The sequence below is a fragment of the Oncorhynchus gorbuscha genome, linkage group LG25, assembly GCF_021184085.1.
Source record: "Oncorhynchus gorbuscha isolate QuinsamMale2020 ecotype Even-year linkage group LG25, OgorEven_v1.0, whole genome shotgun sequence".
NCBI classification, from domain to species: domain Eukaryota; kingdom Metazoa; phylum Chordata; class Actinopteri; order Salmoniformes; family Salmonidae; genus Oncorhynchus; species Oncorhynchus gorbuscha.
The window spans coordinates 50,426,755-50,454,254 of NC_060197.1; the positions used below are offsets into that span (position 1 = coordinate 50,426,755).

The following is a 27,500-nucleotide window of genomic DNA, read 5'->3' on the forward strand; positions in this document are numbered from 1 at the left end:
CCCTAACTAACAGGTTCTCTAGCAGGTCCCCTAACTAACAGGTTCTCTAGCAGGTCCCCTAACTAACAGGTTCTCTAGCAGGTCCCCTAACTAACAGGTTCTCTAGCAGGTCCCCTAACTAACAGGTTCTCTAGCAGGTCCCCTAACTAACAGGTTCTCTAGCAGGTCCCCTAACTAACAGGTTCTCTAGCAGGTCCCCTAACTAACAGGTCCTCTCGCAGGTCCCCTAACTAACAGGTTCCGTAACTAACAGGTTCTCTAGCAGGTCCCCTAACTAACAGGTCCCCTAACTAACAGGTTCTCTAGCAGGTCCCCTAACTAACAGGTTCTCTAGCAGGTCCCCTAACTAGCAGGTTCTCTAGCAGGTCCCCTAACTAACAGGTTCTCTAGCAGGTCCCCTAACTAACAGGTTCTCTAGCAGGTCCCCTAACTAACAGGTTCTCTAGCAGGTCCCCTAACTAACAGGTTCTCTAGCAGGTCCCCTAACTAGCAGGTTCTCTAGCAGGTCCCCTAACTAACAGGTTCTCTAGCAGGTCCCCTAACTAACAGGTTCTCTAACTAACAGGTTCTCTAGCAGGTCCCCTAACTAACAGGTTCTCTAATGGGTCCCCTAACTAACAGGTTCTCTAGCAGGTCCCCTAACTAACAGGTTCTCTAACTAACGGGTTCTCTAGCACGTCCCCTAACTAATGGTTCCCCTAACTAACAGGTTCTCTAGCAGGTCCCCTAACTAACAGGTTCTCTAGCAGGTCCCCTAACTAACAGGTTCTCTAACTAACGGGTTCTCTAGCAGGTCCCCTAACTAATGGTTCCCCTAACTAACAGGTTCTCTAGCAGGTCCCCTAACTAACAGGTTCTCTAGCAGGTCCCCTAACTAACAGGTTCTCTAGCAGGTCCCCTAACTAACAGGTCCCCTAACTAACAGGTCCCCTAACTAACAGGTCCTCTAATGGGTCCCCTAACTAACAGGTTCTCTAGCAGGTCCCCTAACTAACAGGTCATCTCGCAGGTCCCCTAACTAACAGGTTCTCTAGCAGGTCCCCTAACTAGCAGGTTCTCTAGCAGGTCCCCTAACTAACAGGTTCTCTAGCAGGTCCCCTAACTAACAGGTTCTCTAGCAGGTCCCCTAACTAACAGGTTCTCTAGCAGGTCCCCTAACTAACAGGTTCTCTAGCAGGTCCCCTAACTAACAGGTTCTCTAACAGGTCCCCTAACTAACAGGTTCTCTAGCAGGTCCCCTAACTAACAGGTCCCCTAACAGGTTCTCTAACAGGTGCCCTAACTAACAGGTTCTCTAGCAGGTCCCCTAACTAACAGGTTCTCTAATGGGTCCCCTAACTAACAGGTTCTCTAGCAGGTCCCCTAACTAACAGGTTCTCTAACTAACGGGTTCTCTAGCAGGTCCCCTAACTAATGGTTCCCCTAACTAACAGGTTCTATAATGGGTCCCCTAACTAACAGGTTCTCTAGCAGGTCCCCTAACTAACAGGTTCTCTAACTAACGGGTTCTCTAGCAGGTCCCCTAACTAATGGTTCACCTAACTAACAGGTTCTCTAATAGGTCCCCTAACTAACAGGTCCCCTAACTAACAGGTTCTCTAATGGGTCCCCTAACTAACAGGTCCCCTAACTAGCAGGTTCTCTAACAGGTCCCCTAACTAACAGGTCCCCTAACTAGCAGGTTCTCTAACAGGTCCCCTAACTAACAGGTTCTCTAACAGGTCCTCTAACTAACAGGTCCTCTAACTAACAGGTTCTCTAACAGGTCCCCTAACTAACAGGTTCTCTAACAGGTCCCCTAACTAACAGGTTCTCTAACAGGTCCCCTAACTAACAGGTTCTCTAGCAGGTCCCCTAACTAACAGGTTCTCTAGCAGGTCCCCTAACTAACAGGTTCTCTAGCAGGTCCCCTAACTAACAGGTTCTCTAACAGGTCCCCTAACTAACAGGTTCTCTAGCAGGTCCCCTAACTAACAGGTTCTCTAACATTTACATTTAAGTCATTTAGCAGACGCTCTTATCCAGAGCGACTTACAAACAGGTCCCCTAACTAACAGGTCCCCTAACTAACAGGTTCTCTAGCAGGTCCCCTAACTAACAGGTTCTCTAGCGGGTCCCCTAACTAACAGGTTCTCTAGCGGGTCCCCTAACTAACAGGTCCCCTAACTAACATGTTCTCTAGCGGGTCCCCTAACTAACAGGTTCTCTAGCGGGTCCCCTAACTAACAGGTCCCCTAACTAACAGGTTCTCTAGCAGGTCCCCTAACTAACAGGTTCTCTAGCAGGTCCCCTAACTAACAGGTCCCCCAACTAACAGGTTCTCTAGCAGGTCCCCTAACTAACAGGTTCTCTAGCAGGTCCCCTAACTAACAGGTCCCCCAACTAACAGGTTCTCTAGCAGGTCCCCTAACAGGTCCCCCAACTAACAGGTTCTCAAATGGGTCCCCTAACTAACAGGTTCTCTAGCAGGTCCCCTAACTAACAGGTTCTCTAGCAGGTACCCTAACTAACAGGTTCTCTAACTAACGGGTTCTCTAGCAGGTCCCCTAACTAACAGGTTCTCTAGCAGGTCCCCTAACTAGCAGGTTCTCTAGCAGGTACCCTAACTAACAGGTTCTCTAACTAACGGGTTCTCTAGCAGGTCCCCTAACTAACAGGTCCCCCAACTAACAGGTTCTCTAGCAGGTCCCCTAACTAACAGGTTCTCTAGCAGGTCCCCTAACTAACAGGTCCCCCACCTAACAGGTTCTCTAGCAGGTCCCCTAACTAACAGGTTCTCTAATGGGTCCCCTAACTAACAGGTTCTCTAACTAACAGGTTCTCTAGCAGGTCCCCTAACTAACAGGTCCCCTAACTAACAGGTTCTCTAGCAGGTCCCCTAACTAACAGGTTCTCTAGCGGGTCCCCTAACTAACAGGTTCTCTAGCGGGTCCCCTAACTAACAGGTCCCCTAACTAACATGTTCTCTAGCGGGTCCCCTAACTAACAGGTTCTCTAGCGGGTCCCCTAACTAACAGGTCCCCTAACTAACAGGTTCTCTAGCAGGTCCCCCAACTAACAGGTTCTCTAGCAGGTCCCCTAACTAACAGGTTCTCTAGCAGGTCCCCTAACTAACAGGTCCCCCAACTAACAGGTTCTCTAGCAGGTCCCCTAACTAACAGGTTCTCTAGCAGGTCCCCTAACTAACAGGTTCTCAAATGGGTCCCCTAACTAACAGGTTCTCTAGCAGGTCCCCTAACTAACAGGTTCTCTAGCAGGTACCCTAACTAACAGGTTCTCTAACTAACGGGTTCTCTAGCAGGTCCCCTAACTAACAGGTTCTCTAACTAACGGGTTCTCTAGCAGGTCCCCTAACTAGCAGGTTCTCTAGCAGGTACCCTAACTAACAGGTTCTCTAACTAACGGGTTCTCTAGCAGGTCCCCTAACTAACAGGTCCCCCAACTAACAGGTTCTCTAGCAGGTCCCCTAACTAACAGGTTCTCTAGCAGGTCCCCTAACTAACAGGTCCCCCACCTAACAGGTTCTCTAGCAGGTCCCCTAACTAACAGGTTCTCTAATGGGTCCCCTAACTAACAGGTTCTCTAACTAACGGGTTCTCTAGCAGGTCCCCTAACTAACAGGTTCTCTAACTAACGGGTTCTCTAGCAGGTCCCCTAACTAGCAGGTTCTCTAGCAGGTCCCCTAACTAACAGGTTCTCTAACTAACGGGTTCTCTAGCAGGTCCCCTAACTAACAGGTTCTCTAACTAACGGGTTCTCTAACTAACGGGTTCTCTAGCAGGTCCCCTAACTAGCAGGTTCTCTAGCAGGTCCCCTAACTAACAGGTTCTCTAACTAACGGGTTCTCTAGCAGGTACCCTAACTAACAGGTTCTCTAACTAACGGGTTCTCTAGCAGGTCCCCTAACTAGCAGGTTCTCTAGCAGGTCCCCTAACTAACAGGTTCTCTAACTAACGGGTTCTCTAGCAGGTCCCCTAACTAACAGGTTCTCTAACTAACGGGTTCTCTAGCAGGTCCCCTAACTAAGCGTGTTTGTTACCGTAGTAACGTAGAGTACCTTGTCGTATTTCTCCCTCAGTCGGAGAGCCTTCTCTTCAAACGGCTGTTTCTGGGTTGGAGTCTGTTGACCCCACATGATCCCCAGCTTCTTAGCTGTCTCTCCTATAGAACAGCCTGGAGACGATAATATATACATTATATATACTACCTCATATACATTATATATATATATATACACACTACCCCATATACGTACATATATATATATATATATATATATATATATATATATATATATATATATATATATATATATATATATATATATATATATATATACATACACACACTACCTCATATAGAACAGCCTGGCGACAATAATACATACATTATATATCTACACCACCACAACCCCCCCCACAACACGTCATAACGACCCCCATAACACCCCCCCCCACAACGACACCCCACCACAACAAAGAACAAACAGATTTGTTAGTAATAATATCATCAGTGTACCTGGGAACTCCTGTTTGACCGTAGGACGGAACTCTGCAGAGAACACAAAGAAGGCAGACCTGAGGGAGAGAGAGGAAGAGGGTTAGAGAGAAGACATGAGGGAGGAAGAGGGTTAGAGAGAAGACCTGAGGGAGAGAGAGGAAGAGGGTTAGAGAGAAGACCTGAGGGAGAGAGAGGAAGAGGGTTAGAGAGAAGACCTGAGGGAGAGAGGGAAGAGGGTTAGAGAGAAGACCTGAGGGAGAGAGAGGAAGAGGGTTAGAGAGAAGACCTGAGGGAGAGAGAGGAAGAGGGTTAGAGAGAAGACCTGAGGGAGAGAGGGAAGAGGGTTAGAGAGAAGACCTGAGGGAGGGAGAGGAAGAGGGTTAGAGAGAAGACCTGAGGGAGAGAGAGGAAGAGGGTTAGAGAGAAGACCTGAGGGAGAGAGAGGAAGAGGGTTAGAGAGAAGACCTGAGGGAGAGAGAGGAAGAGGGTTAGAGAGAAGACCTGAGGGAGAGAGAGGAAGAGGGTTAGAGAGAAGACCTGAGGGAGAGAGAGGAAGAGGGTTGGGGGGAAGACCTGAGAGAGGGAGAGAGGAAGAGGGTTAGAGAGAAGACCTGAGGGAGGGAGAGGGTTAGAGAGAAGACCTGAGGGGAGAGAGGAAGAGGGTTAGAGAGAAGACCTGAGGGAGAGAGAGGAAGAGGGTTAGAGAGAAGACCTGAGGGAGAGAGAGGGTTAGAGAGAAGACCTGAGGGAGAGAGAGGGTTAGAGAGAAGACCTGAGGGAGAGAGAGGGTTAGAGAGAAGACCTGAGGGGGAGAGAGGAAGAGGGTTAGAGAGAAGACCTGAGGGAGAGAGAGGGTTAGAGAGAAGACATGAGGGAGAGAGAGGGTTAGAGAGAAGACCTGAGAGAGGGAGGAAGAGGGTTAGAGAGAAGACCTGAGGGAGAGAGAGGAAGAGGGTTAGAGAGAAGACCTGGGGGAGAGAGAGGAAGAGGGTTAGAGAGAAGACATGAGGGAGGAAGAGGATTAGAGAGAAGACCTGAGGGGAGAGAGGAAGAGGGTTAGAGAGAAGACATGAGGGAGGAAGAGGATTAGAGAGAAGACCTGAGGGGAGAGAGGAAGAGGGTTAGAGAGAAGACCTGAGGGAGAGAGAGGAAGAGGGTTAGAGAGAAGACCTGAGGGGAGAGAGGAAGAGGGTTAGAGAGAAGACCTGAGGGAGAGAGAGGAAGAGGGTTAGAGAGAAGGCCTGAGGGAGAGAGAGGAAGAGGATTAGAGAGAAGACCTGAGGGAGAGAGAGGAAGAGGGTTAGAGAGAAGACCTGGGGGAGAGAGAGGAAGAGGGTTAGAGAGAAGACATGAGGGAGGAAGAGGATTAGAGAGAAGACCTGAGGGGAGAGAGGAAGAGGGTTAGAGAGAAGACCTGAGGGAGAGAGAGGAAGAGGGTTAGAGAGAAGACCTGAGGGGAGAGAGGAAGAGGGTTAGAGAGAAGACCTGAGGGAGAGAGAGGAAGAGGGTTAGAGAGAAGGCCTGAGGGAGAGAGAGGAAGAGGATTAGAGAGAAGACCTGAGGGAGAGAGAGGAAGAGGGTTAGAGAGAAGACCTGGGTGAGGGAGGAAGAGGGTTAGAGAGAAGACCTGAGGGAGAGAGAGGAAGAGGTTTAGAGAGAAGACCTGAGGGAGGGAGAGGGTTAGAGAGAAGACCTGAGGGAGAGAGAGGAAGAGGGTTAGAGAGAAGACCTGAGGGAGAGAGAGGAAGAGGATTAGAGAGAAGACCTGAGGGAGAGAGAGGAAGAGGGTTAGAGAGAAGACCTGAGGGAGAGAGAGGAAGAGGGTTAGAGAGAAGACCTGAGGGAGAGAGAGGAAGAGGGTTAGAGAGAAGACCTGAGGGAGAGAGAGGAAGAGGGTTAGAGAGAAGACCTGAGGGAGAGAGAGGAAGAGGGTTAGAGAGAAGACCTGAGGGAGGGAGAGGGTTAGAGAGAAGACCTGAGGGAGGGAGAGGGGTAGAGAGAAGACCTGAGAGAGAGGAAGAGGGTTAGAGAGAAGACCTGAGAGAGGGAGAGGGTTAGAGAGAAGACCTGAGGGAGAGAGAGGAAAAGGGTTAGAGAGAAGACCTGAGGGAGAGAGAGGAAGAGGGTTAGAGAGAAGACCTGAGAGAGAGGAAGAGGGTTAGAGAGAAGACCTGAGAGAGGGAGAGGGTTAGAGAGAAGACCTGAGGGAGAGAGAGGAAAAGGGTTAGAGAGAAGACCTGAGGGAGAGAGAGGAAGAGGGTTAGAGAGAAGACCTGAGGGAGGGAGAGGGGTAGAGAGAAGACCTGAGGGAGGGAGAGGGGTAGAGAGAAGACCTGAGAGAGAGGAAGAGGGTTAGAGAGAAGACCTGAGAGAGGGAGAGGGTTAGAGAGAAGACCTGAGGGAGAGAGAGGAAAAGGGTTAGAGAGAAGACCTGAGGGAGAGAGAGGAAGAGGGTTAGAGAGAAGACCTGAGGGAGGGAGAGGGGTAGAGAGAAGACCTGAGGGAGGAAGAATTGTATTGTATTTGATACACATTTAAAATACTCTCAAAAGTATGTGGACACCCCTTCAAATGAATGGATTCAGCTATTTCAGCCACACCCGTTGCTGACAGGTGTATAAAACCGAGCACACAGCCATGCAATCTCCATACACAAACATTGGCAGTAGATGTCAACTTTTTATTTAACCAGGCAAGTCAGTTAAGAACCCATTCTTATTTTCAATGACGGCCTCCCAGGGAACAGTGGGTTAACTGCCTGGTTCAGGGGCAGAACGACAGATTTTTACCAACTGGTCAACTGTAATTGCTGTTATCGTGAAGAGGAAACGTCTAGGAGCAACAACGGCTCCGCTGCAAAGTGGTAGGCCACACAATCTCCCAGAACAGGAAGGCAGAGTGTAAAACGTTGTTGCAGCTCTCACTACCGAGTTCCAAACTGCCTCCCGAAGCAACGTCAGCACAATAACTGTTTGTCGGGAGCTTCATGAAATGGAATCAAGCCTAACATCACCATGTGCAATGCCAAGCGTCGGCTGGAGTGGTGTAAAGTTCACCTCCATTGGACTCTGGAGCAGTGGAAACGTGTTCTCTGGAGTGATGAATCACACTTCACCATCTGGCTGTTATAGCAGCAATGTTCCTACATCTAGTGGAAAGCCTCCCCAGAAGAGTGGAGGCTGTTATAGCAGCAATGTTCCTACATCTAGTGGAAAGCCTCCCCAGAAGAGTGGAGGCTGTTATAGCAGCAATGTTCCAACATCTAGTGGAAAGCCTCCCCAGAAGAGTGGAGGCTGTTATAGCAGCAATGTTCCAACATCTAGTGGAAAGCCTTCCCAGAAGAGTGGAGCCTGTTTTGCAGCAATGTTCCTACATCTAGTGGAAAGCCTCCCCAGAAGAGTGGAGGCTGTTATAGCAGCAATGTTCCAACATCTAGTGGAAAGCCTTCCCAGAAGAGTGGAGCCTGTTTTGCAGCAATGTTCCTACATCTAGTGGAAAGCCTTCCCAGAAGAGTGGAGGCTGTTATAGCAGCAATGTTCCAACATCTAGTGGAAAGCCTTCCCAGCAGAGTGGAGGCTGTTATAGCAGCAATGTTCCTACATCTAGTGGAAAGCCTTCCCAGAAGAGTGGAGGCTGTTATAGCAGCAATGTTCCAACATCTAGTGGAAAGCCTTCCCAGAAGAGTGGAGGCTGTTGTAGCAGCAATGTTCCAACATCTAGTGGAAAGCCTTCCCAGAAGAGTGGAGGCTGTTATAGCAGCAATGTTCCAACATCTAGTGGAAAGCCTTCCCAGAAGAGTGGAGGCTGTTATAGTAGCAATGTTCCAACATCTAGTGGAAAGCCTTCCCAGAAGAGTGGAGGCTGTTATAGCAGCAATGTTCCAACATCTAGTGGAAAGCCTTCCCAGCAGAGTGGAGGCTGTTATAGCAGCAATGTTCCTACATCTAGTGGAAAGCCTTCCCAGAAGAGTGGAGGCTGTTATAGCAGCAATGTTCCAACATCTAGTGGAAAGCCTTCCCAGAAGAGTGGAGGCTGTTATAGCAGCAATGTTCCTACATCTAGTGGAAAGCCTTCCCAGAAGAGTGGAGGCTGTTATAGCAGCAATGTTCCAACATCTAGTGGAAAGCCTTCCCAGAAGAGTGGAGGCTGTTATAGTAGCAATGTTCCAACATCTAGTGGAAAGCCTTCCCAGAAGAGTGGAGGCTGTTATAGCAGCAATGTTCCTACATCTAGTGGAAAGCCTTCCCAGAAGAGTGGAGGCTGTTATAGCAGCAAAGAAGGTGGGGGGGGTCCATATTCATTTTGGAATGAGATGTTCAATTAGCAGGTGTCCACATACTTTTGGTAATGAAGTGTACACACTACAGTCAGTGTGTACAGCAGAGTGTGTGTGACTCACGGGGGTCGTTTTGGAGCGTTGGGGTCCTTCTTCCTCCTACCGCTCTTGGCCATCCCCTTGGGGGGGACGTACCCCCTCATGTCCCTCTCATAACGCACCTTGTCGTTCTTCGCCATGTCCTCAAAACGACGCTTATCATTCGCAGTCAGACCCTACACACAGTTATAAAACACACTACATTATAACATCTTTATCACATACACTTGTTGTAGCACCTTGTGTGTGTGTATATATATATATACACACACACATCAGTGGTATAACACCATTATAACAGACACCATTATAACAGATACAGTGGTATAACACCATTATAACAGACACAGTGGTATAACACCATTATAACAGACACCATTATAACAGACACCGTGGTGGTATAACACCATTATAACAGACACCATTATAACAGACACAGTGGTATAACACCATTATAACAGACACAGTGGTATAACACCATTATAACAGACACAGTGGTATAACACCATTATAACAGACACCATTATAACAGACACCGTGGTGGTATAACACCATTATAACAGACACCGTGGTGGTATAACACCATTATAACAGACACCGTGGTGGTATAACACCATTATAACAGACACCATTATAACAGACACCGTGGTGGTATAACACCATTATAACAGACACCATTATAACAGACACCGTGGTGATATAACACCATTATAACAGACACCATTATAACAGACACCGTGGTGGTATAACACCATTATAACAGACACAGTGGTATAACACCATTATAACAGACACAGTGGTATAACACCATTATAACAGACACAGTGGTATAACACCATTATAACAGACACAGTGGTATAACACCATTATAACAGACACCGTGGTATAACACCATTATAACAGACACCGTGGTGGTATAACACCATTATAACAGACACAGTGGTATAACACCATTATAACAGACACAGTGGTAGTATAACACCCTGTGATGTGTGTATTAATATGTACCCTCCATCTCTCTGAACACTGCTTGGAGAACTCGGCGAAGTTGACCGACTGGTCGGGGTGTTTCCTCTTGTGTTCCTCCCGGCAGGTCTGGACGAAGAAGGCGTAGGCTGACGTCTTGCCCTTGGGTTTATTAACGTCCCCTTTCACCATGGCGACACGACTGACTGAAACACCGGAGAAAATATACATTTACGACAATATATATATATATTTTTTTGCAAATTCATCTAGCTAAAGTGGCTAACTAGCTAGGCCCCACGTCGGATAAAACGTCAAAAAAGTACAAATGGATAGTTAGCTAGCTAACTATTGTAACGGCAACTAAAGTTGGGCTTGTATACATGATGGATTGCAGACCAGGTGCCGTAGACTGTATAGTTTGCAGTGCGGTTAGCCTAGTTAGCCAACTAGCATGCTAGCTCGTTGAGAACAATGGGGCCACCATTTGCTTCCCGCCTAACGCGCTGCTAGCTCATCCCATCCCCCAGCGCTAGCATTTATGCTAAGAATGCTAACGCGCTGCTAGCTCACCCCATCCCTCAGCGCTAGCATTTATGCTAAAGATGCTAACGCGCTGCTAGCTCATCCCATCCCCCAGCGCTAGCATTTATGCTAAAGATGCTAACGCGCTGCTAGCTCATCCCATCACCCAGCGCTAGCATTTATGCTGAAGATGCTAAAGCTAGCCATCAGAATACATAGTGAGCTAACATCAGCTAGTGTGAAACATTTTACAGTATAGTTACGAGTAATCCTAAAGCAAGGTTATTTTACATCTTAAAAAAAACAACAACCCAGATTTAGCCATTTCACCAGTTTAGCAAGCTGGCTAACATTTACAGTGACTCGCTCTGAAGATAGTTTAGTAACGTTACCTTTTTTTTTTTGTGTTTTTTTTTGCAGGGAAACTAACATTTCTACAACTTTCAATGTACATTTAAAAGATGTTACTGCTACTAACGTCCAATGTCTTTCATTACTTACATTTACCGGTCCAGATGAAGTTTGCAAGAATGAGTCTGGTTGTTTTTGTTGTTGTCGCTGCTGCTGTGTGCTTCTCCGGAGAGGATTGTTGACTGAGCATCAAACAGGACGGATCTAAGACCCGCCCCCGGGCCCCCGTTGGCTGATTACGTTCATTAGAACACAGGGGGCGGAGACCACAGGGTAGAGATGGGCGGAGACTCGTTTCTGATTGGCCAGTGTGCGTTCTTCCCTCCAGGCCGGATTTGGTCCGGAAGAACTCTGTTTGCTGGGCGGCAGATTTCGTGCGTTATGACCGTAATGGGGACGCGGTAGTTCTACTGTTATTGTTATTCAGATGATTCCAAGTTTTTTTGTGTGTGTGTGTGCGAGTCTGTGATAGTTTATTACTAACTGGTTGACAACGGTAGCATTAATGTCTGTCCGATCAGATCTGACCAAAATTCAAAGAGTGTAATAGTTACGTGAATTGTACTTTAAGGTGAAGATATGAAGTGATTCAGAACAGCATCAACGAGACGAACCTAGAATGAAATCATTTATGGATAACTTCAGGGAGAGGAGTGAAGTGGTAAAGTTACGTTGTCTACTTTCGTTTATTATTGTTTACAATAGTTAGCTAGCTACATTCAAACAAAATACAGTATTTTTACTCATTCACCACACTTTTCGTTCATATCTAATTTCTTAAAGGAACGGGAGTGGCTGCAGGAACTATTCGTGTTCGTGAGGGACAATCTGTTCCCGGTTCTCGGTCCAACCGCCGGTAGTGTTTCCCCGGAACAGCTCTCGCTAGCCATGATACGGAGAGTGGAACGGGCGGTGGGCTCCTCGTCTGCCCGGTCTCTGCCGCTCAGTTACAGGTGATGTTGTTTACCGGCTCTGGCGAAAATGTGCACGTTTTAGCTCCAGCCTTGCACAAGCACAACTGATTACATTAACCAATGGGTATTAATGATCCAGTTGATTAGTGTGTTAGTGCTGGGCTTGAACTAAAGTCTGCTTACTCGGTTTGTCACCAGGATCAGAGCTGGTTGGAGTCCTTTAGTTTAGGGTCCGTCTAAGGCAAATCAAATTGTATTAGTCACATGCGCAGAATACAGCAGGTGTAGTAGACCTTACAGTGAAATGCTGAATACAACAGGTGTAGTAGACCTCACAGTGAAATGCTGAATACAACAGGTGTAGTAGACCTCACAGTGAAATGCTGAATACAACAGGTGTAGTAAACCTTACAGTGAAATGCTGAATACAACAGGTGTAGTAGACCTCACAGTGAAATGCTGAATACAACAGGTGTAGTAGACCTCACAGTGAAATGCTGAATACAACAGGTATAGTAGACCTCACAGTGAAATGCTGAATACAACAGGTGTAGTAGACCTTACAGTGAAATGCTGAATACAACAGGTGTAGTAGACCTCACAGTGAAATGCTGAATACAACAGGTGTAGTAGACCTTACAGTGAAATGCTGAATACAACAGGTGTAGTAGACCTGACAGTGAAATGCTGAATACAACAGGTGTAGTAGACCTTAGAGTGAAATGCTGAATACAACAGGTGGTGTAGACCTTACAGTGAAGGTACAATGTGTGGGGGCACCGGTACAATGTGTGGGGGTACCGGTACAATGTGTGGGGGTACCGGTACAATGTGTGGGGGTACTGGTACAATGTGTGGGGGTACCGGTACAATGTGTGGGGGCACCGGTACAATGTGTGGGGGTACCGGTACAATGTGTGGGGGTACCGGTACAATGTGTGGGGGTACCGGTACAATGTGTGGGGGCACCGGTTAGTTGAGGTAATATGTACATGTAGGTAGAGTTATTGAAGTGACTATGCATATATAATAACAGAGAGTAGCAGCTGTGTAAAAAAAAGGGGGGAAGGGGGGCAATGCAAATAGTCTGGGTGGCCATTTGATTAGATGTTCAGGAGTCTTATGGCTTGGGGGGATAGAAGCTGTTTAGAAGCCTCTTGGACCTAGACTTGGCGCTCCGGTACCGCTTGCCGTGCTGTAGCAGAGAGAACAGTCTATGACTAGGGTGGTTGGAGTCTTTGACAATTTTTATGGCCTTCCTCTGACACCACCTGGTATAGATGTCCTGGGTGGCAGGAAGCTTGGCCCCGGTGATGTACTGGGCAGTACGCACTACCCTCTGTAGCGCCTTACGGTCGGAGGCCGAGCAATTGCCATATCAGGCATTGATGCTCTCGATGGTGCAGCCGAGGAACCGTTTGAGGACCCAAATATTTTTAGTCTCCTGAGGGGGAATAGGTTTTGTCGTGTCCTCTTCCCTGATGTGGACACCAAGGAACTTGAATCTCTCAACCTGCTCCACTGTAGCCCTCAACATCACCAGAGGAACAGAGGAGAAGTAGGATAAGGGTACGGCTAAAGGCTATAAGAACTGGCCGTCTCGCACGTTCGGAACAGGGAGCAGGTTTCTGAGCTCGATAGCATAGATTCAAGGCATAGTTTACAGACAAATGTAAGGTAGGATGTGAGTACATTGGAGGTAAACCTAGGCATTGAGTAATGAAGAGAGAGAGATAGTCTCTAGAGATGTTTAAACCAGGTGATGTCATCGCATATGTAGGAGGTGGAACAACATGGTTGGTTAAGGCATATTGAGCAGGGCTAGAGGCTCTACAGTGAAATAAGACAGTAATCACTAACCAGGACAGTAATGGACGAGGCATATTGATATCAGAGAGATGCTAACACGCTAACAGTTAGTAGGCCGGGGATGAACAAGCTAGCAGTTAGCAGACCAGGGCTGGCAAGCAAGCAGTTTGCAGGAGCTAGCAGTTAGCGGACCGTGGCAGGCAAGTTATCCTTTGGGGGACGGTCGCAATGGGGGTAAGTCTGTTTTTGCCTCTTCGTGCAGTGACGTCGTTAGACCAGTCATGGAATTAGTAGGGTTCCAAGTAGCTCTAGGTAGCTAAGCAGGCCTAGCAGGTTAACAGAATGGGCCTTCAGCAGGCGTCGCGCCTGAGGGGCCTGTTGGAATCCTCGGGCAGATTATGTCGTAGAGGATCGGCGGGGTTCCGTGCCCTGTACCGGCAGTAGAAGGGGTCCGGATATTGTAGCCCAGGAGTGAGCCGGGAGATGGTTCTAGCATGGGCTAGCCCCAGGCTAGTTGGTGCTAGCTCCGGGACGGAAACGTTAGCCAGGAGTAGTCAACCCGGGTTGCTGTTAGCTAGCTGTGATGATCCAGATGAAAAGGTTCAGAGTTTGCGGTAGGAATCTGGGGATATGGAGAGAAAAATAGGTCGTCCTGGATGCTCTGGTTAGAAACGCGTTGTACGAACTGGCGAGAGCTTTCCGAGCTAAAGGTTAGCTGATGACCGCTAGCAGTGGTTAGCTGACTGATAGCTGGTAGCCAGTTAGCTGGCTAGCTTCAGTTGAGGTATTCCAGTTCGGAGGTAAATAGAAATACATTAGGAGAAAAATAAACAGATCCCCACCACATTGGGTGAGGCGGGTTGCAGGAGAGTATTTTGAAGTTGAGGTTTAGGAAAAATATTAACAAGAATGCGAAGAAAAAGATATATACACATGGGACGAGACAAAGATGTCTGACTTCTAAGCCATCTCCTGTCATTGGGGAGGTTTAGAAACCATCAACACCACTCCCAACCTTAACCTCCTCTTGTTGTTAGGCTCATCTCCGTAGCTGAGCTGGTTACCTGGCAACGCACACCCTGCTGTAGCAACCTGACCTGGAGCACCGCTCAGCACAGAGAATGGGTCCGGGAGGCGGAGCAGGCTCTGCCCAATCACAAGGCTTTGCCGCGTGCCAGCCTGTTGCTGATAGGCTGTCTCAGTGATGGGTGTGACCCAGAGAGGTCATGTGACGGAGCGTGGCGTGTGAGGGACGCCACCGGGACCGTGCACTGTGAGGTGAGAGTGTCTGTCTGTTTGTATGTGTGTAAGAGAAGACAAGACAGCCTTGAATTCACTCCTGTCGTTCTTTCTCTGATTGGTTAGCTACTGAGCCCCTCCCCTCTCTGGCTGGGCCTGCCGGTTCTCTTCCCCTGCTGGAATTACATCCCCCAGCCTGCACTGGGGAAGGATAAGGAAGTGGAGGAGAGGGGCTACCTGGAGCTGGTTGGCTGTCCCCTACCCCTGACCTCTGACATAGAGATGACCTTTAACCCAGCAGTGGTCAACCTGAAGAGAGCTGTGGGGGTCAGAGAAGCTGCAGAACTCATACAGCACAGGTCAGGGTTTCTGGCATACATGTATGGAGAATTGTGTAACTGTGTGTGTAACTGTGTGTGTAACTGTGTGTGTGCAGGGTGCGAGGCCTTCGTGTGAAGGTGTATGGGGAGGTTTCTGGAGTCTACCCTCTACTGAACATCGCAGGGAAGTCCCTCTTCTGTCTCCGTCTGAGAGAGGGACGACACACTCTACCATTACTGGTCACGGTGAGGAGAGAGAGAGAGACACTACCATTACTGGTCACAGTGAGGAGAGAGAGAGAGACACTACCATTACTGGTCACAGTGAGGAGAGAGAGAGACACTACCATTACTGGTCACAGTGAGGAGAGAGAGACTACCATTACTGGTCACAGTGAGGAGAGAGAGAGAGACACTACCATTACTGGTCACAGTGAGGAGAGAGAGAGACTACCATTACTGGTCACAGTGAGGAGAGAGAGAGAGACACTACCATTACTGGTCACAGTGAGGAGAGAGAGAGAGACACTACCATTACTGGTCACAGTGAGGAGAGAGAGAGACACTACCATTACTGGTCACAGTGAGGAGAGAGAGACTACCATTACTGGTCACAGTGAGGAGAGAGAGAGAGACACTACCATTACTGGTCACAGTGAGGAGAGAGAGAGAGACACTACCATTACTGGTCACAGTGAGGAGAGAGAGAGAGACACTACCATTACTGGTCACAGTGAGGAGAGAGAGAGACACTACCATTACTGGTCACAGTGAGGAGAGAGAGAGACACTACCATTACTGGTCACAGTGAGGAGAGAGAGAGACACTACCATTACTGGTCACAGTGAGGAGAGAGAGAGAGAGAGACACTACCATTACTGGTCACAGTGAGGAGAGAGAGAGACACTACCATTACTGGTCACAGTGAGGAGAGAGAGAGAGAGAGACACTACCATTACTGGTCACAGTGAGGAGAGAGAGAGAGAGAGAGAGACACTACCATTACTGGTCACAGTGAGGAGAGAGAGAGAGAGAGAGACACTACCATTACTGGTCACAGTGAGGAGAGAGAGAGACTACCATTACTGGTCACAGTGAGGAGAGAGAGAGAGACACTACCATTACTGGTCACAGTGAGGAGAGAGAGAGAGAGACACTACCATTACTGGTCACAGTGAGGAGAGAGAGAGAGAGACACTACCATTACTGGTCACAGTGAGGAGAGAGAGAGAGACACTACCATTACTGGTCACAGTGAGGAGAGAGAGAGAGACACTACCATTACTGGTCACAGTGAGGAGAGAGAGAGAGACACTACCATTACTGGTCACAGTGAGGAGAGAGAGAGAGACACTACCATTACTGGTCACGGTGAGGAGAGAGAGAGAGACACTACCATTACTGGTCACAGTGAGGAGAGAGAGAGAGAGAGACACTACCATTACTGGTCACAGTGAGGAGAGAGAGAGAGACACTACCATTACTGGTCACGGTGAGGAGAGAGAGAGACACTACCATTACTGGTCACAGTGAGGAGAGAGAGAGAGAGAGAGAGAGAGAGAGAGAGAGACACTACCATTACTGGTCACAGTGAGGAGAGAGAGAGACACTACCATTACTGGTCACAGTGAGGAGAGAGAGAGAGAGACACTACCATTACTGGTCACAGTGAGGAGAGAGAGAGAGAGACACTACCATTACTGGTCACAGTGAGGAGAGAGAGAGAGACACTACCATTACTGGTCACAGTGAGGAGAGAGAGAGAGACACTACCATTACTGGTCACAGTGAGGAGAGAGAGAGAGACACTACCATTACTGGTCACAGTGAGGAGAGAGAGAGACACTACCATTACTGGTCACGGTGAGGAGAGAGAGAGAGACACTACCATTACTGGTCACAGTGAGGAGAGAGAGAGAGAGAGAGAGAGAGACACTACCATTACTGGTCACAGTGAGGAGAGAGAGAGAGACACTACCATTACTGGTCACAGTGAGGAGAGAGAGAGAGAGAGACTACCATTACTGGTCACAGTGAGGAGAGAGAGAGAGAGAGAGACACTACCATTACTGGTCACAGTGAGGAGAGAGAGAGAGACACTACCATTACTGGTCACGGTGAGGAGAGAGAGAGACACTACCATTACTGGTCACAGTGAGGAGAGAGAGAGAGAGAGAGAGAGAGAGAGAGAGAGAGAGAGAGAGAGAGAGAGAGAGAGAGAGATTAGGAGAGTGAGGAGAGAGAGAGACACTACCATTACTGGTCAGAGAGAGGAGAGAGAGAGAGAGAGAGAGAGAGAGAGAGAGAGAGAGAGAGAGAGAGACTACCATTACTGGTCACAGTGAGGATAGAGACACTACCATTACTGGTCACAGTGAGGAGAGAGAGAGAGACACTACCATTACTGGTCACAGTGAGGAGAGAGAGAGAGAGAGACTACCATTACTGGTCACAGTGAGGAGGAGAGAGAGAGAGACACTACCATTACTGGTCACAGTGAGGAGAGAGAGAGAGAGAGACTACCATTACTGGTCACAGTGAGGAGAGAGAGAGAGACTACCATTACTGGTCACAGTGAGGAGAGAGAGAGAGACACTACCATTACTGGTCACAGTGAGGAGAGAGAGAGAGACTACCATTACTGGTCACAGTGAGGAGAGAGAGAGAGAGAGAGAGACACTACCATTACTGGTCACAGTGAGGAGAGAGAGAGACACTACCATTACTGGTCACAGTGAGGAGAGAGAGAGACACTACCATTACTGGTCACAGTGAGGAGAGAGAGAGAGAGACACTACCATTACTGGTCACAGTGAGGAGAGAGAGAGAGACACTACCATTACTGGTCACAGTGAGGAGAGAGAGAGACACTACCATTACTGGTCACAGTGAGGAGAGAGAGAGAGACTACCATTACTGGTCACAGTGAGGAGAGAGAGAGACACTACCATTACTGGTCACAGTGAGGAGAGAGAGACACTACCATTACTGGTCACAGTGAGGAGAGAGAGACACTACCATTACTGGTCACAGTGAGGAGAGAGAGAGAGAGACTACCATTACTGGTCACAGTGAGGAGAGAGAGAGAGAGACACTACCATTACTGGTCACAGTGAGGAGAGAGAGACACTACCATTACTGGTCACAGTGAGGAGAGAGAGAGACACTACCATTACTGGTCACAGTGAGGAGAGAGAGACACTACCATTACTGGTCACAGTGAGGAGAGAGAGAGAGACACTACCATTACTGGTCACAGTGAGGAGAGAGAGAGAGACTACCATTACTGGTCACAGTGAGGAGAGAGAGAGACACTACCATTACTGGTCACAGTGAGGAGAGAGAGAGAGAGAGACTACCATTACTGGTCACAGTGAGGAGAGAGAGAGAGAGACACTACCATTACTGGTCACAGTGAGGAGAGAGAGAGACACTACCATTACTGGTCACAGTGAGGAGAGAGAGACACTACCATTACTGGTCACAGTGAGGAGAGAGAGAGACACTACCATTACTGGTCACAGTGAGGAGAGAGAGAGAGAGACACTACCATTACTGGTCACAGTGAGGAGAGAGAGAGACTACCATTACTGGTCACAGTGAGGAGAGAGATAGAGACACTACCATTACTGGTCACAGTGAGGATAGAGACACTACCATTACTGGTCACAGTGAGGAGAGAGAGAGACTACCATTACTGGTCACAGTGAGGAGAGAGAAAGAGAGAGACACTACCATTACTGGTCACAGTGAGGAGAGAGAGAGAGAGAGACTACCATTACTGGTCACAGTGAGGAGAGAGAGAGACACTACCATTACTGGTCACAGTGAGGAGAGAGAGAGAGACACTACCATTACTGGTCACAGTGAGGAGAGAGAGAGAGACACTACCATTACTGGTCACAGTGAGGAGAGAGAGACTACCATTACTGGTCACAGTGAGGAGAGAGAGAGAGAGAGACACTACCATTACTGGTCACGGTGAGGAGAGAGAGAGAGACACTACCATTACTGGTCACAGTGAGGAGACAGAGAGACACTACCATTACTGGTCACAGTGAGGAGAGAGAGAGAGACTACCATTACTGGTCACAGTGAGGAGAGAGATAGAGACACTACAATTACTGGTCACAGTGAGGATAGAGACACTACCATTACTGGTCACAGTGAGGAGAGAGAGAGACTACCATTACTGGTCACAGTGAGGAGAGAGAGAGAGAGAGACACTACCATTACTGGTCACAGTGAGGAGAGAGAGAGAGAGAGACTACCATTACTAGTCACAGTGAGGAGAGAGAGAGACACTACCATTACTGGTCACAGTGAGGAGAGAGAGAGAGAGACACTACCATTACTGGTCACAGTGAGGAGAGAGAGAGAGACACTACCATTACTGGTCACAGTGAGGAGAGAGAGAGAGACACTACCATTACTGGTCACAGTGAGGAGAGAGAGAGAGACACTACCATTACTGGTCACAGTGAGGAGAGAGAGACTACCATTACTGGTCACAGTGAGGAGAGAGAGAGAGACACTACCATTACTGGTCACGGTGAGGAGAGAGAGAGAGACACTTACCATTACTGGTCACAGTGAGGAGAGAGAGAGACACTACCATTACTGGTCACAGTGAGGAGAGAGAGAGAGAGACACTACCATTACTGGTCACAGTGAGGAGAGAGAGAGAGACACTACCATTACTGGTCACAGTGAGGAGAGAGAGAGAGACTACCATTACTGGTCACAGTGAGGAGAGAGAGAGAGACTACCATTACTGTTCACAGTGAGGAGACAGAGAGAGAGAGACTACCATTACTGGTCACAGTGAGGAGAGAGAGAGACACTACCATTACTGGTCACAGTGAGCAGAGAGGGGGTGTATGGGTAATGTATCATTTTAACCTTCACTCTGTGTCTCTCTTTTTTAGGAGCCGTGCTGTCTGTGGTGGCAGCAGTGTGTGTGTGTGGGAGTGAGTGTGTGTGTGTCGGGGCTGCGTGTGTGCGCACTGCAGGGCTGGTCTGGGAACAGGCTTCTGTGTGCAACGAGTCAGTCTTCTCTCACTTTGCTTCCTGACACACTGATCCAGGACCTGTCTGATCCACCCACATTGGACAAGCACACCCCAGACCCAGACCCTGTGGGATTAGATCCACCACTGTCTGACTGCAGTAGTACTGGGTGTCCTCTCCCAGAGAGACGGGGCGCTGGACCAGACCCAGACCCTGTGGGATTAGATCCACCACTGTCTGACTGCAGTAGTACTGGGTGTCCTCTCCCAGAGAGACGGGCGCTGGGCCAGACCCAGACCCTGTGGGATTAGATCCACCACTGTCTGACTGCAGTAGTACTGGGTGTCCTCTCCCAGAGAGACGGGGCGCTGGGCCAGACCCAGACCCTGTGGGATTAGATCCACCACTGTCTGACTGCAGTAGTACTGGGTGTCCTCTCCCAGAGAGACGGGGCGCTGGGCCAGACCCAGACCCTGTGGGATTAGATCCACCACTGTCTGACTGCAGTAGTACTGGGTGTCCTCTCCCAGAGAGACGGGGCGCTGGACCAGACCCAGACCCTGTGGGATTAGATCCACCACTGTCTGACTGCAGTAGTACTGGGTGTCCTCTCCCAGAGAGACGGGGCGCTGGACCAGACCCAGACCCTGTGGGATTAGATCCACCACTGTCTGACTGCAGTAGTACTGGGTGTCCTCTCCCAGAGAGACGGGGCGCTGGGCCAGACCCAGACCCTGTGGGATTAGATCCACCACTGTCTGACTGCAGTAGTACTGGGTGTCCTCTCCCAGAGAGACGGGGCGCTGGGCCAGACCCAGACCCCTCTCCCATCCTGAGGCCCAAACTCTCCAAGGCTATCAGCTACAAGGTGATTTTTTTTATTTTTTTATCTCTGAGTATTATAGGTTAACATCTATACATCTATACACCTGGATGTCAAGGTTTCCATCCTGAGCCCTCCCCTTCTCCCTGATAGGGTGTGCTGACCAGTGTCCTGAGTGCGGCAGCGGGGCTCTATGTGATTGACGGGAAGGTGGGCCTGTGTTTGGCCTATCAGCCACTGCAGAGGCGTGGCCTGCGTCCGGGGGCGGAGATAGAACTCCATGATGTCCATTTCTTGTACCGCCCCTCTCCCCACTTCCATCCCTGCATGCTCTGCGTGTGTCTACACTCCAGTTTGCGTGTCACTTCCTTCAGCCGCCTGGGGTCAGAGGTCGACCGCCCTAGCGACGCCCCGCTGCCGTGGCTACTGCTGGAGAGGAATCTGGGCGTGTCTCAGTACCTGTGGCTCTGTCACTGCTGCAGAGCTCTAAGAGACAGGTAGGAGATAGGTAGGAGACAGGTAGGAGACAGGTAGGAGACTGGTAGGAGACTGGTAGGAGACTGGTAGGAGACTGGTAGGAGACTGGTAGGAGACTGGTAGGAGACTGGTAGGAGACTGGTAGGAGACTGGTAGGAGACTGGTAGAAGGGAGGAGACTGGTAGGAGACTGGTAGGAGACTGGTAGGAGACAGGGAGGAGACTGGTAGGAGACTGGGAGGATACAGGTAGAAGGGAGAAGACAGGTAGGAGACAGGTAGGAGACAGGTAGGAGACAGGTAGGAGACAGGTAGGAGACAGGTAGGAGACTGGTAGGAGACAGGTAGGAGACAGGTAGAAGGGAGGAGACTGGTAGGAGACTGGTAGGAGACAGGTAGGAGACTGGTAGGAGACTGGTAGGAGACAGGGAGGAGACTGGTAGGAGACTGGGAGGATACAGGTAGAAGGGAGAAGACAGGTAGGAGGCAGGTAGGAGACAGGTAGGAGACTGGTAGAAGGGAGGAGACAGGTAGGAGACTGGTAGGAGACTGGTAGGAGGGAGGAGACAGGTAGGAGACTGGTAGAAGGGAGGAGACAGGTAGGAGACTGGTAGAAGGGAGGAGACAGGTAGGAGACTGGTAGAAGACTGGTAGAAGGGAGGAGACAGGTAGGAGACTGGTAGAAGGGAGGAGACTGGTAGGAGACTGGTAGAAGGGAGGAGACAGGTAGGAGACTGGTAGAAGGGAGGAGACAGGTAGATGGGAGGAGACTGGTAGGAGACTGGTAGGAGACTGGTAGAAGGGAGGAGACTGGTAGGAGACTGGTAGAAGGGAGGAGACAGGTAGGAGACTGGTAGAAGGGAGGAGACAGGTAGAAGGGAGGAGTCTGGTAGGAGACTTGTAGGAGGGAGGAGACAGGTAGGAGTCTGGTAGGAGACTTGTAGGAGGGAGGAGACTGGTAGGAGACTTGTAGGAGACTTGTAGGAGACTTGTAGGAGACTGGGAGACTGGTAGGAGACTGGTAGAAGGGAGGAGACTGGGAGGAGACTGGGAGGATACAGGTAGAAGGGAGAAGACAGGTAGGAGACAGGTAGGAGACAGGTAGGAGACTGGTAGAAGGGAGGAGACAGGTAGGAGACTGGTAGGAGACTGGTAGGAGGGAGGAGACAGGTAGGAGACTGGTAGAAGGGAGGAGACAGGTAGGAGACTGGTAGAAGGGAGGAGACAGGTAGGAGACTGGTAGAAGACTGGTAGAAGGGAGGAGACAGGTAGGAGACTGGTAGAAGGGAGGAGACAGGTAGATGGGAGGAGACTGGTAGGAGGCTGGTAGGAGACTGGTAGGAGACTGGTAGAAGGGAGGAGACTGGTAGGAGACTGGTAGAAGGGAGGAGACAGGTAGGAGACTGGTAGAAGGGAGGAGACAGGTAGAAGGGAGGAGTCTGGTAGGAGACTTGTAGGAGGGAGGAGACAGGTAGGAGTCTGGTAGGAGACTTGTAGGAGACTTGTAGGAGACTGGTAGGAGACTGGTAGGAGACTGGTAGAAGGGAGGAGACTGGTAGGAGGCTGGTAGAAGGGAGGAGACTGGTAGAAGGGAGGAGACTGGTAGAAGGGAGGAGACAGGTAGGAGACTGGTAGAAGGGAGGAGACAGGTAGATGGGAGGAGACTGGTAGGAGACTGGTAGGAGACTGGTAGAAGGGAGGAGACAGGTAGGAGACTGGTAGAAGGGAGGAGACAGGTAGAAGGGAGGAGTCTGGTAGGAGACTTGTAGGAGGGAGGAGACAGGTAGGAGTCTGGTAGGAGACTTGTAGGAGACTTGTAGGAGACTGGTAGGAGACTTGTAGGAGACTGGTAGGAGACTGGTAGGAGGGAGGAGACTGGTAGGAGACTGGTAGAAGGGAGGAGACTGGTAGGAGACTGGTAGAAGACTGGTAGAAGGGAGGAGACTGGTAGGAGACTGGTAGAAGGGAGGAGACAGGTAGGAGACTGGTAGAAGGGAGGAGACAGGTAGAAGGGAGGAGACTGGTAGGAGACTGGTAGGAGACTGGTAGAAGGGAGGAGACAGGTAGGAGACTGGTAGGAGACTGGTAGAAGGGAGGAGACAGGTAGAAGGGAGGAGACTGGTAGGAGACAGGTAGAAGGGAGGAGACAGGTAGGAGACTGGTAGAAGGGAGGAGACAGGTAGGAGACTGGTAGGAGACTGGTAGAAGGGAGGAGACAGGTAGGAGACTGGTAGAAGGGAGGAGACAGGTAGAAGGGAGGAGACTGGTAGGAGACTGGTAGAAGGGAGGAGACTGGTAGGAGACTGGTAGAAGAGAGGAGACAAGTAGAAGGGAGGAGACTGGTAGGAGACTGGTAGGAGACTGGTAGGAGACTGGTAGAAGGGAGGAGACTGGTAGGAGACTGGTAGAAGGGTGGAGACAGGTAGGAGACTGGTAGAAGGGAGGAGACAGGTAGAAGGGAGGAGACAGGTAGAAGGGAGGAGACAGGTAGGAGACTGGTAGAAGGGAGGAGACAGGTAGAAGGGAGGAGACTGGTAGGAGACTGGTAGAAGGGAGGAGACAGGTAGGAGACTGGTAGGAGGGAGGAGACAGGTAGGAGACTGGTAGGAGACTGGTAGAAGGGAGGAGACAGGTAGAAGGGAGGAGACTGGTAGGAGACTGGTAGAAGGGAGGAGACAGGTAGGAGACTGGTAGAAGGGAGGAGACTGGTAGGAGACTGGTAGGAGACTGGTAGAAGGGAGGAGACTGGTAGGAGACTGGTAGAAGGGAGGAGACTGGTAGGAGACTGGTAGGAGACTGGTAGGAGACTGGTAGGAGACTGGTAGGAGGGAGGAGACTGGTAGGAGACTGGTAGGAGACTGGTAGGAGACTGGTAGGAGACTGGTAGGAGACTGGTAGGAGACTTGTAGGAGACTGGTAGGAGGGAGGAGACTGGTAGGAGACTGGTAGAAGGGAGGAGACTGGTAGAAGGGAGGAGACTGGTAGAAGGGAGGAGACTGGTAGAAGGGAGGAGACTGGTAGAAGGGAGGAGACAGGTAGAAGGGAGGAGACTGGTAGGAGACTGGTAGGAGACTGGTAGAAGGGAGGAGACAGGTAGGAGACTGGTAGGAGACTGGTAGAAGGGAGGAGACAGGTAGAAGGGAGGAGACTGGTAGGAGACAGGTAGAAGGGAGGAGACAGGTAGGAGACTGGTAGAAGGGAGGAGACAGGTAGGAGACTGGTAGAAGGGAGGAGACAGGTAGGAGACTGGTAGAAGGGAGGAGACAGGTAGGAGACTGGTAGAAGGGAGGAGACAGGTAGGAGACTGGTAGAAGGGAGGAGACAGGTAGGAGACTGGTAGGAGACTGGTAGAAGGGAGGAGACTGGTAGGAGACTGGTAGAAGGGAGGAGACTGGTAGAAGGGAGGAGACAGGTAGGAGACTGGTAGGAGACGGGTGGGAGGGAGGAGACAGGTAGGAGGGAGGAGACTGGTAGGAGACTGGTAGGAGACGGGTGGGAGGGAGGAGACAGGTAGGAGGGAGGAGACTGGTAGGAGACTGGTAGGAGACGGGTGGGAGGGAGGAGACAGGTAGGAGGGAGGAGACAGGTAGAAGGGACTGGGGAGACTGGTAGGAGACTGGTAGGAGGGAGGAGACAGGTAGGAGACTGGTAGAAGGGAGGAGACTGGTAGGAGACGGGTACAGTTGAAGTTGGAAGTTTACATACCCCTCAGCCAAATACATTTAAACTCAGTTTTTCACAATTCCTGACATTTAAATTAATACTTGTAAAAAAATGTTTTAGTTCAGTTTTTATTTATTTCATCACATTCCCAGTGAGTCAGAAATGTACACTCAATTAGTATTTGGTAGCATTGCCTTTAAATGGTTTAACTTGGGTCAAACGTTTCGGGTAGCCTTCCACAAGCTTCCCACAATAAGTTGGGTGAATTTTGTCCCATTCCTCCTGACAGAGCTGGTCTAACTGAGTCAGGTTTGTAGGCCTCCTTGCTCACACATGCTCTTTCAGTTCTGCCCACACATTTTCAATGGGATTGAGGTCAGGGCTTTGTGATGGCCACTCCAATACCTTGACTTTGTTGTCCTTAAGCCATTTTACCACAACTTTGGAAGCATGCTTGGGGTCATTGTCCATTTGGAAAACACATTTGCGACCAAGCTTTAACTTCCTGACTGATGTCTTGAGATGTTGCTTCAATATATCCACATAATGTTCCTACCTCATGATGCCATCTATTTGTGAAGTGCACCAGTCCCTCCTGTAGCAAAGTACCCCCACAACATGATGCTGCAACCCCCATGCTTCACGGTTGGGATGGTGTTCTTCAGCTTGCAAGCCTCCCCCTTTCTCCTCCAAACATAACAATGGTCATTATGGCCAAACAGTTCTATTTTTGTTTCATCAGACCAGAGGACATTTCTCCAAAAAGTACGATCTTTGTCCCCATGTGCAGTCAAACCGTAGTCTGGCTTTTTTATGGCGGTTTTGGAGCAGTGGCTTCTTCCTTGCTGAGCGGCCTTTCAGGTTATGTTGATATAGGACTCTATTTACTGTGGATATAGATACCTTTGTACCTGTTTCCTCCAACATCTTCACAAGGTCCTTTGCTGTTGTTCTGGGATTGATTTGCACTTTTCACACCAAAGTACGTTCATCTCTAGGAGACAGAACACGTCTCCTTCCTGAGTGGTATGACGGCTGCGTGGTCCCATTGTGTTTATACTTGTGTACTATTGTTTGTAGAGATGAACGTGGTACCTTCAGGCATTTGGAAATTGCTCCCAAGGAATACATCCACAGGTACACTTCCAATTGACTGAAATGATGTCAATTAGCCTATCAGAAGCTTCTAAAGCCATGACATCATTTTCTGGAATTTTCCAAGCTGTTTAAAGGCACTGGAATTGTGATACAGTGAATTATAAGTGAAATAATCTGTCTGTAAACAATTGTTGGAAAAATGTCTTGTGCCATGCACAAAGTATATTTGCCAAAACTATAGTTTGTTAACAAGAAATTTGTGGAGTGGTTGAAAAACAAGTTTTAATGACCCCAACCTAAGTGTATGTAAACTTCAGACTTCAACTGTAGAGGGGGAGACTGGTAGAGGGGAGACTGGTAGAGGGGAGTCTGGTAGAGGGGGAGGCTGGTAGAGGGGAGGCTGGTAGAGGGGAGGCTGGTAGAGGGGAGACTGGTAGAGGGGAGACTGGTAGAGGGGGAGGCTGGTAGAGGGGAGGCTGGTAGACTGGTAGAGGGGGAGACTGGTAGAGGGGAGGCTGGTAGAGGGGAGGCTGGTAGACTGGTAGAGGGGGAGACTGGTAGAGGGGAGTCTGGTAGAGGGGGAGTCTGGTAGAGGGGAGGCTGGTAGAGGGGGAGGCTGGTAGAGGGGAGACTGGTAGAGGGGAGACTGGTAGAGGGGGAGGCTGGTAGAGGGGGAGGCTGGTAGACTGGTAGAGACTGGTAGAGGGGAGACTGGTAGATGGACTGGTAGACTGGTAGACTGGTAGAGGGGAGACTGGTAGAGGGGGAGACTGGTAGATGGACTGGTAGACTGGTAGATGGGGAGACTGGTAGATGGACTGGTAGACTGGTAGAGGGGGAGACTGGTAGAGGGGGAGACTGGTAGATGGACTGGTAGACTGGTAGAGGGGGAGACTGGTAGATGGACTGGTAGACTGGTAGAGGGGGAGACTGGTAGATGGACTGGTAGACTGGTAGAGGGGGAGACTGGTAGAGGGGGAGACTGGTAGATGGACTGACTGGTAGATGGACTGGTAGACTGGTAGAGGGGGAGACTGGTAGATAGACTGGTATATTCCAATGAGGAGTGGTTAGTCAGCATGCTTCACTTTGGGATTAGACATCACTCAAACTAGACATTATCTCTGTGTGATTTAACCTCTGTTCGTCTTCTCTCTCTGTGTGATTTAACCTCTGTTCACCTTCTCTCTCTGTGTGATTTAACCTCTGTTCGTCTTCTCTCTCTGTGTGATTTAACCTCTGTTCATCTTCTCTCTCTGTGTGATTTAACCTCTGTTCACCTTCTCTCTCTGTGTGATTTAACCTCTGTTAGTCTTCTCTCTCTCTCGTTGTGATTTAACCTCTGTTCGTCTTCTCTCTCTCTCGTTGTGAT

At 49.5% G+C, this 27,500-nt stretch overlaps 2 protein-coding genes across 2 annotated transcripts in view; one reads left to right on the top strand and one right to left on the bottom strand.

Moving 5' to 3' along the window:
- The window catches only part of LOC124014425 (high mobility group protein B2-like), a 14,293-nt gene extending 3,306 nt beyond the window's left edge, over nucleotides 1-10,987 (bottom strand). The window contains exons 1-5 of the mRNA XM_046329375.1: nucleotides 10,868-10,987; nucleotides 9,884-10,047; nucleotides 8,900-9,051; nucleotides 4,519-4,577; nucleotides 4,058-4,173 (exon numbers count right to left, since the gene is read on the bottom strand). Of these exons, the coding sequence (XP_046185331.1) occupies nucleotides 4,058-4,173; nucleotides 4,519-4,577; nucleotides 8,900-9,051; nucleotides 9,884-10,047; nucleotides 10,868-10,967 (591 nt within the window). The 5' untranslated portion in view covers nucleotides 10,968-10,987. The remainder of the gene's footprint in view (nucleotides 1-4,057; nucleotides 4,174-4,518; nucleotides 4,578-8,899; nucleotides 9,052-9,883; nucleotides 10,048-10,867) is intronic.
- A 155-nt stretch (nucleotides 10,988-11,142) lies between these two features.
- ctc1 (CTS telomere maintenance complex component 1) overlaps nucleotides 11,143-27,500 on the top strand; it is a 59,446-nt gene continuing 43,088 nt past the window's right edge. The window contains 8 exon segments of the mRNA XM_046328442.1: nucleotides 11,143-11,438; nucleotides 11,561-11,730; nucleotides 14,538-14,778; nucleotides 14,866-15,098; nucleotides 15,176-15,305; nucleotides 19,988-20,346; nucleotides 20,349-20,937; nucleotides 21,046-21,389. Of these exon segments, the coding sequence (XP_046184398.1) occupies nucleotides 11,409-11,438; nucleotides 11,561-11,730; nucleotides 14,538-14,778; nucleotides 14,866-15,098; nucleotides 15,176-15,305; nucleotides 19,988-20,346; nucleotides 20,349-20,937; nucleotides 21,046-21,389 (2,096 nt within the window). The 5' untranslated portion in view covers nucleotides 11,143-11,408.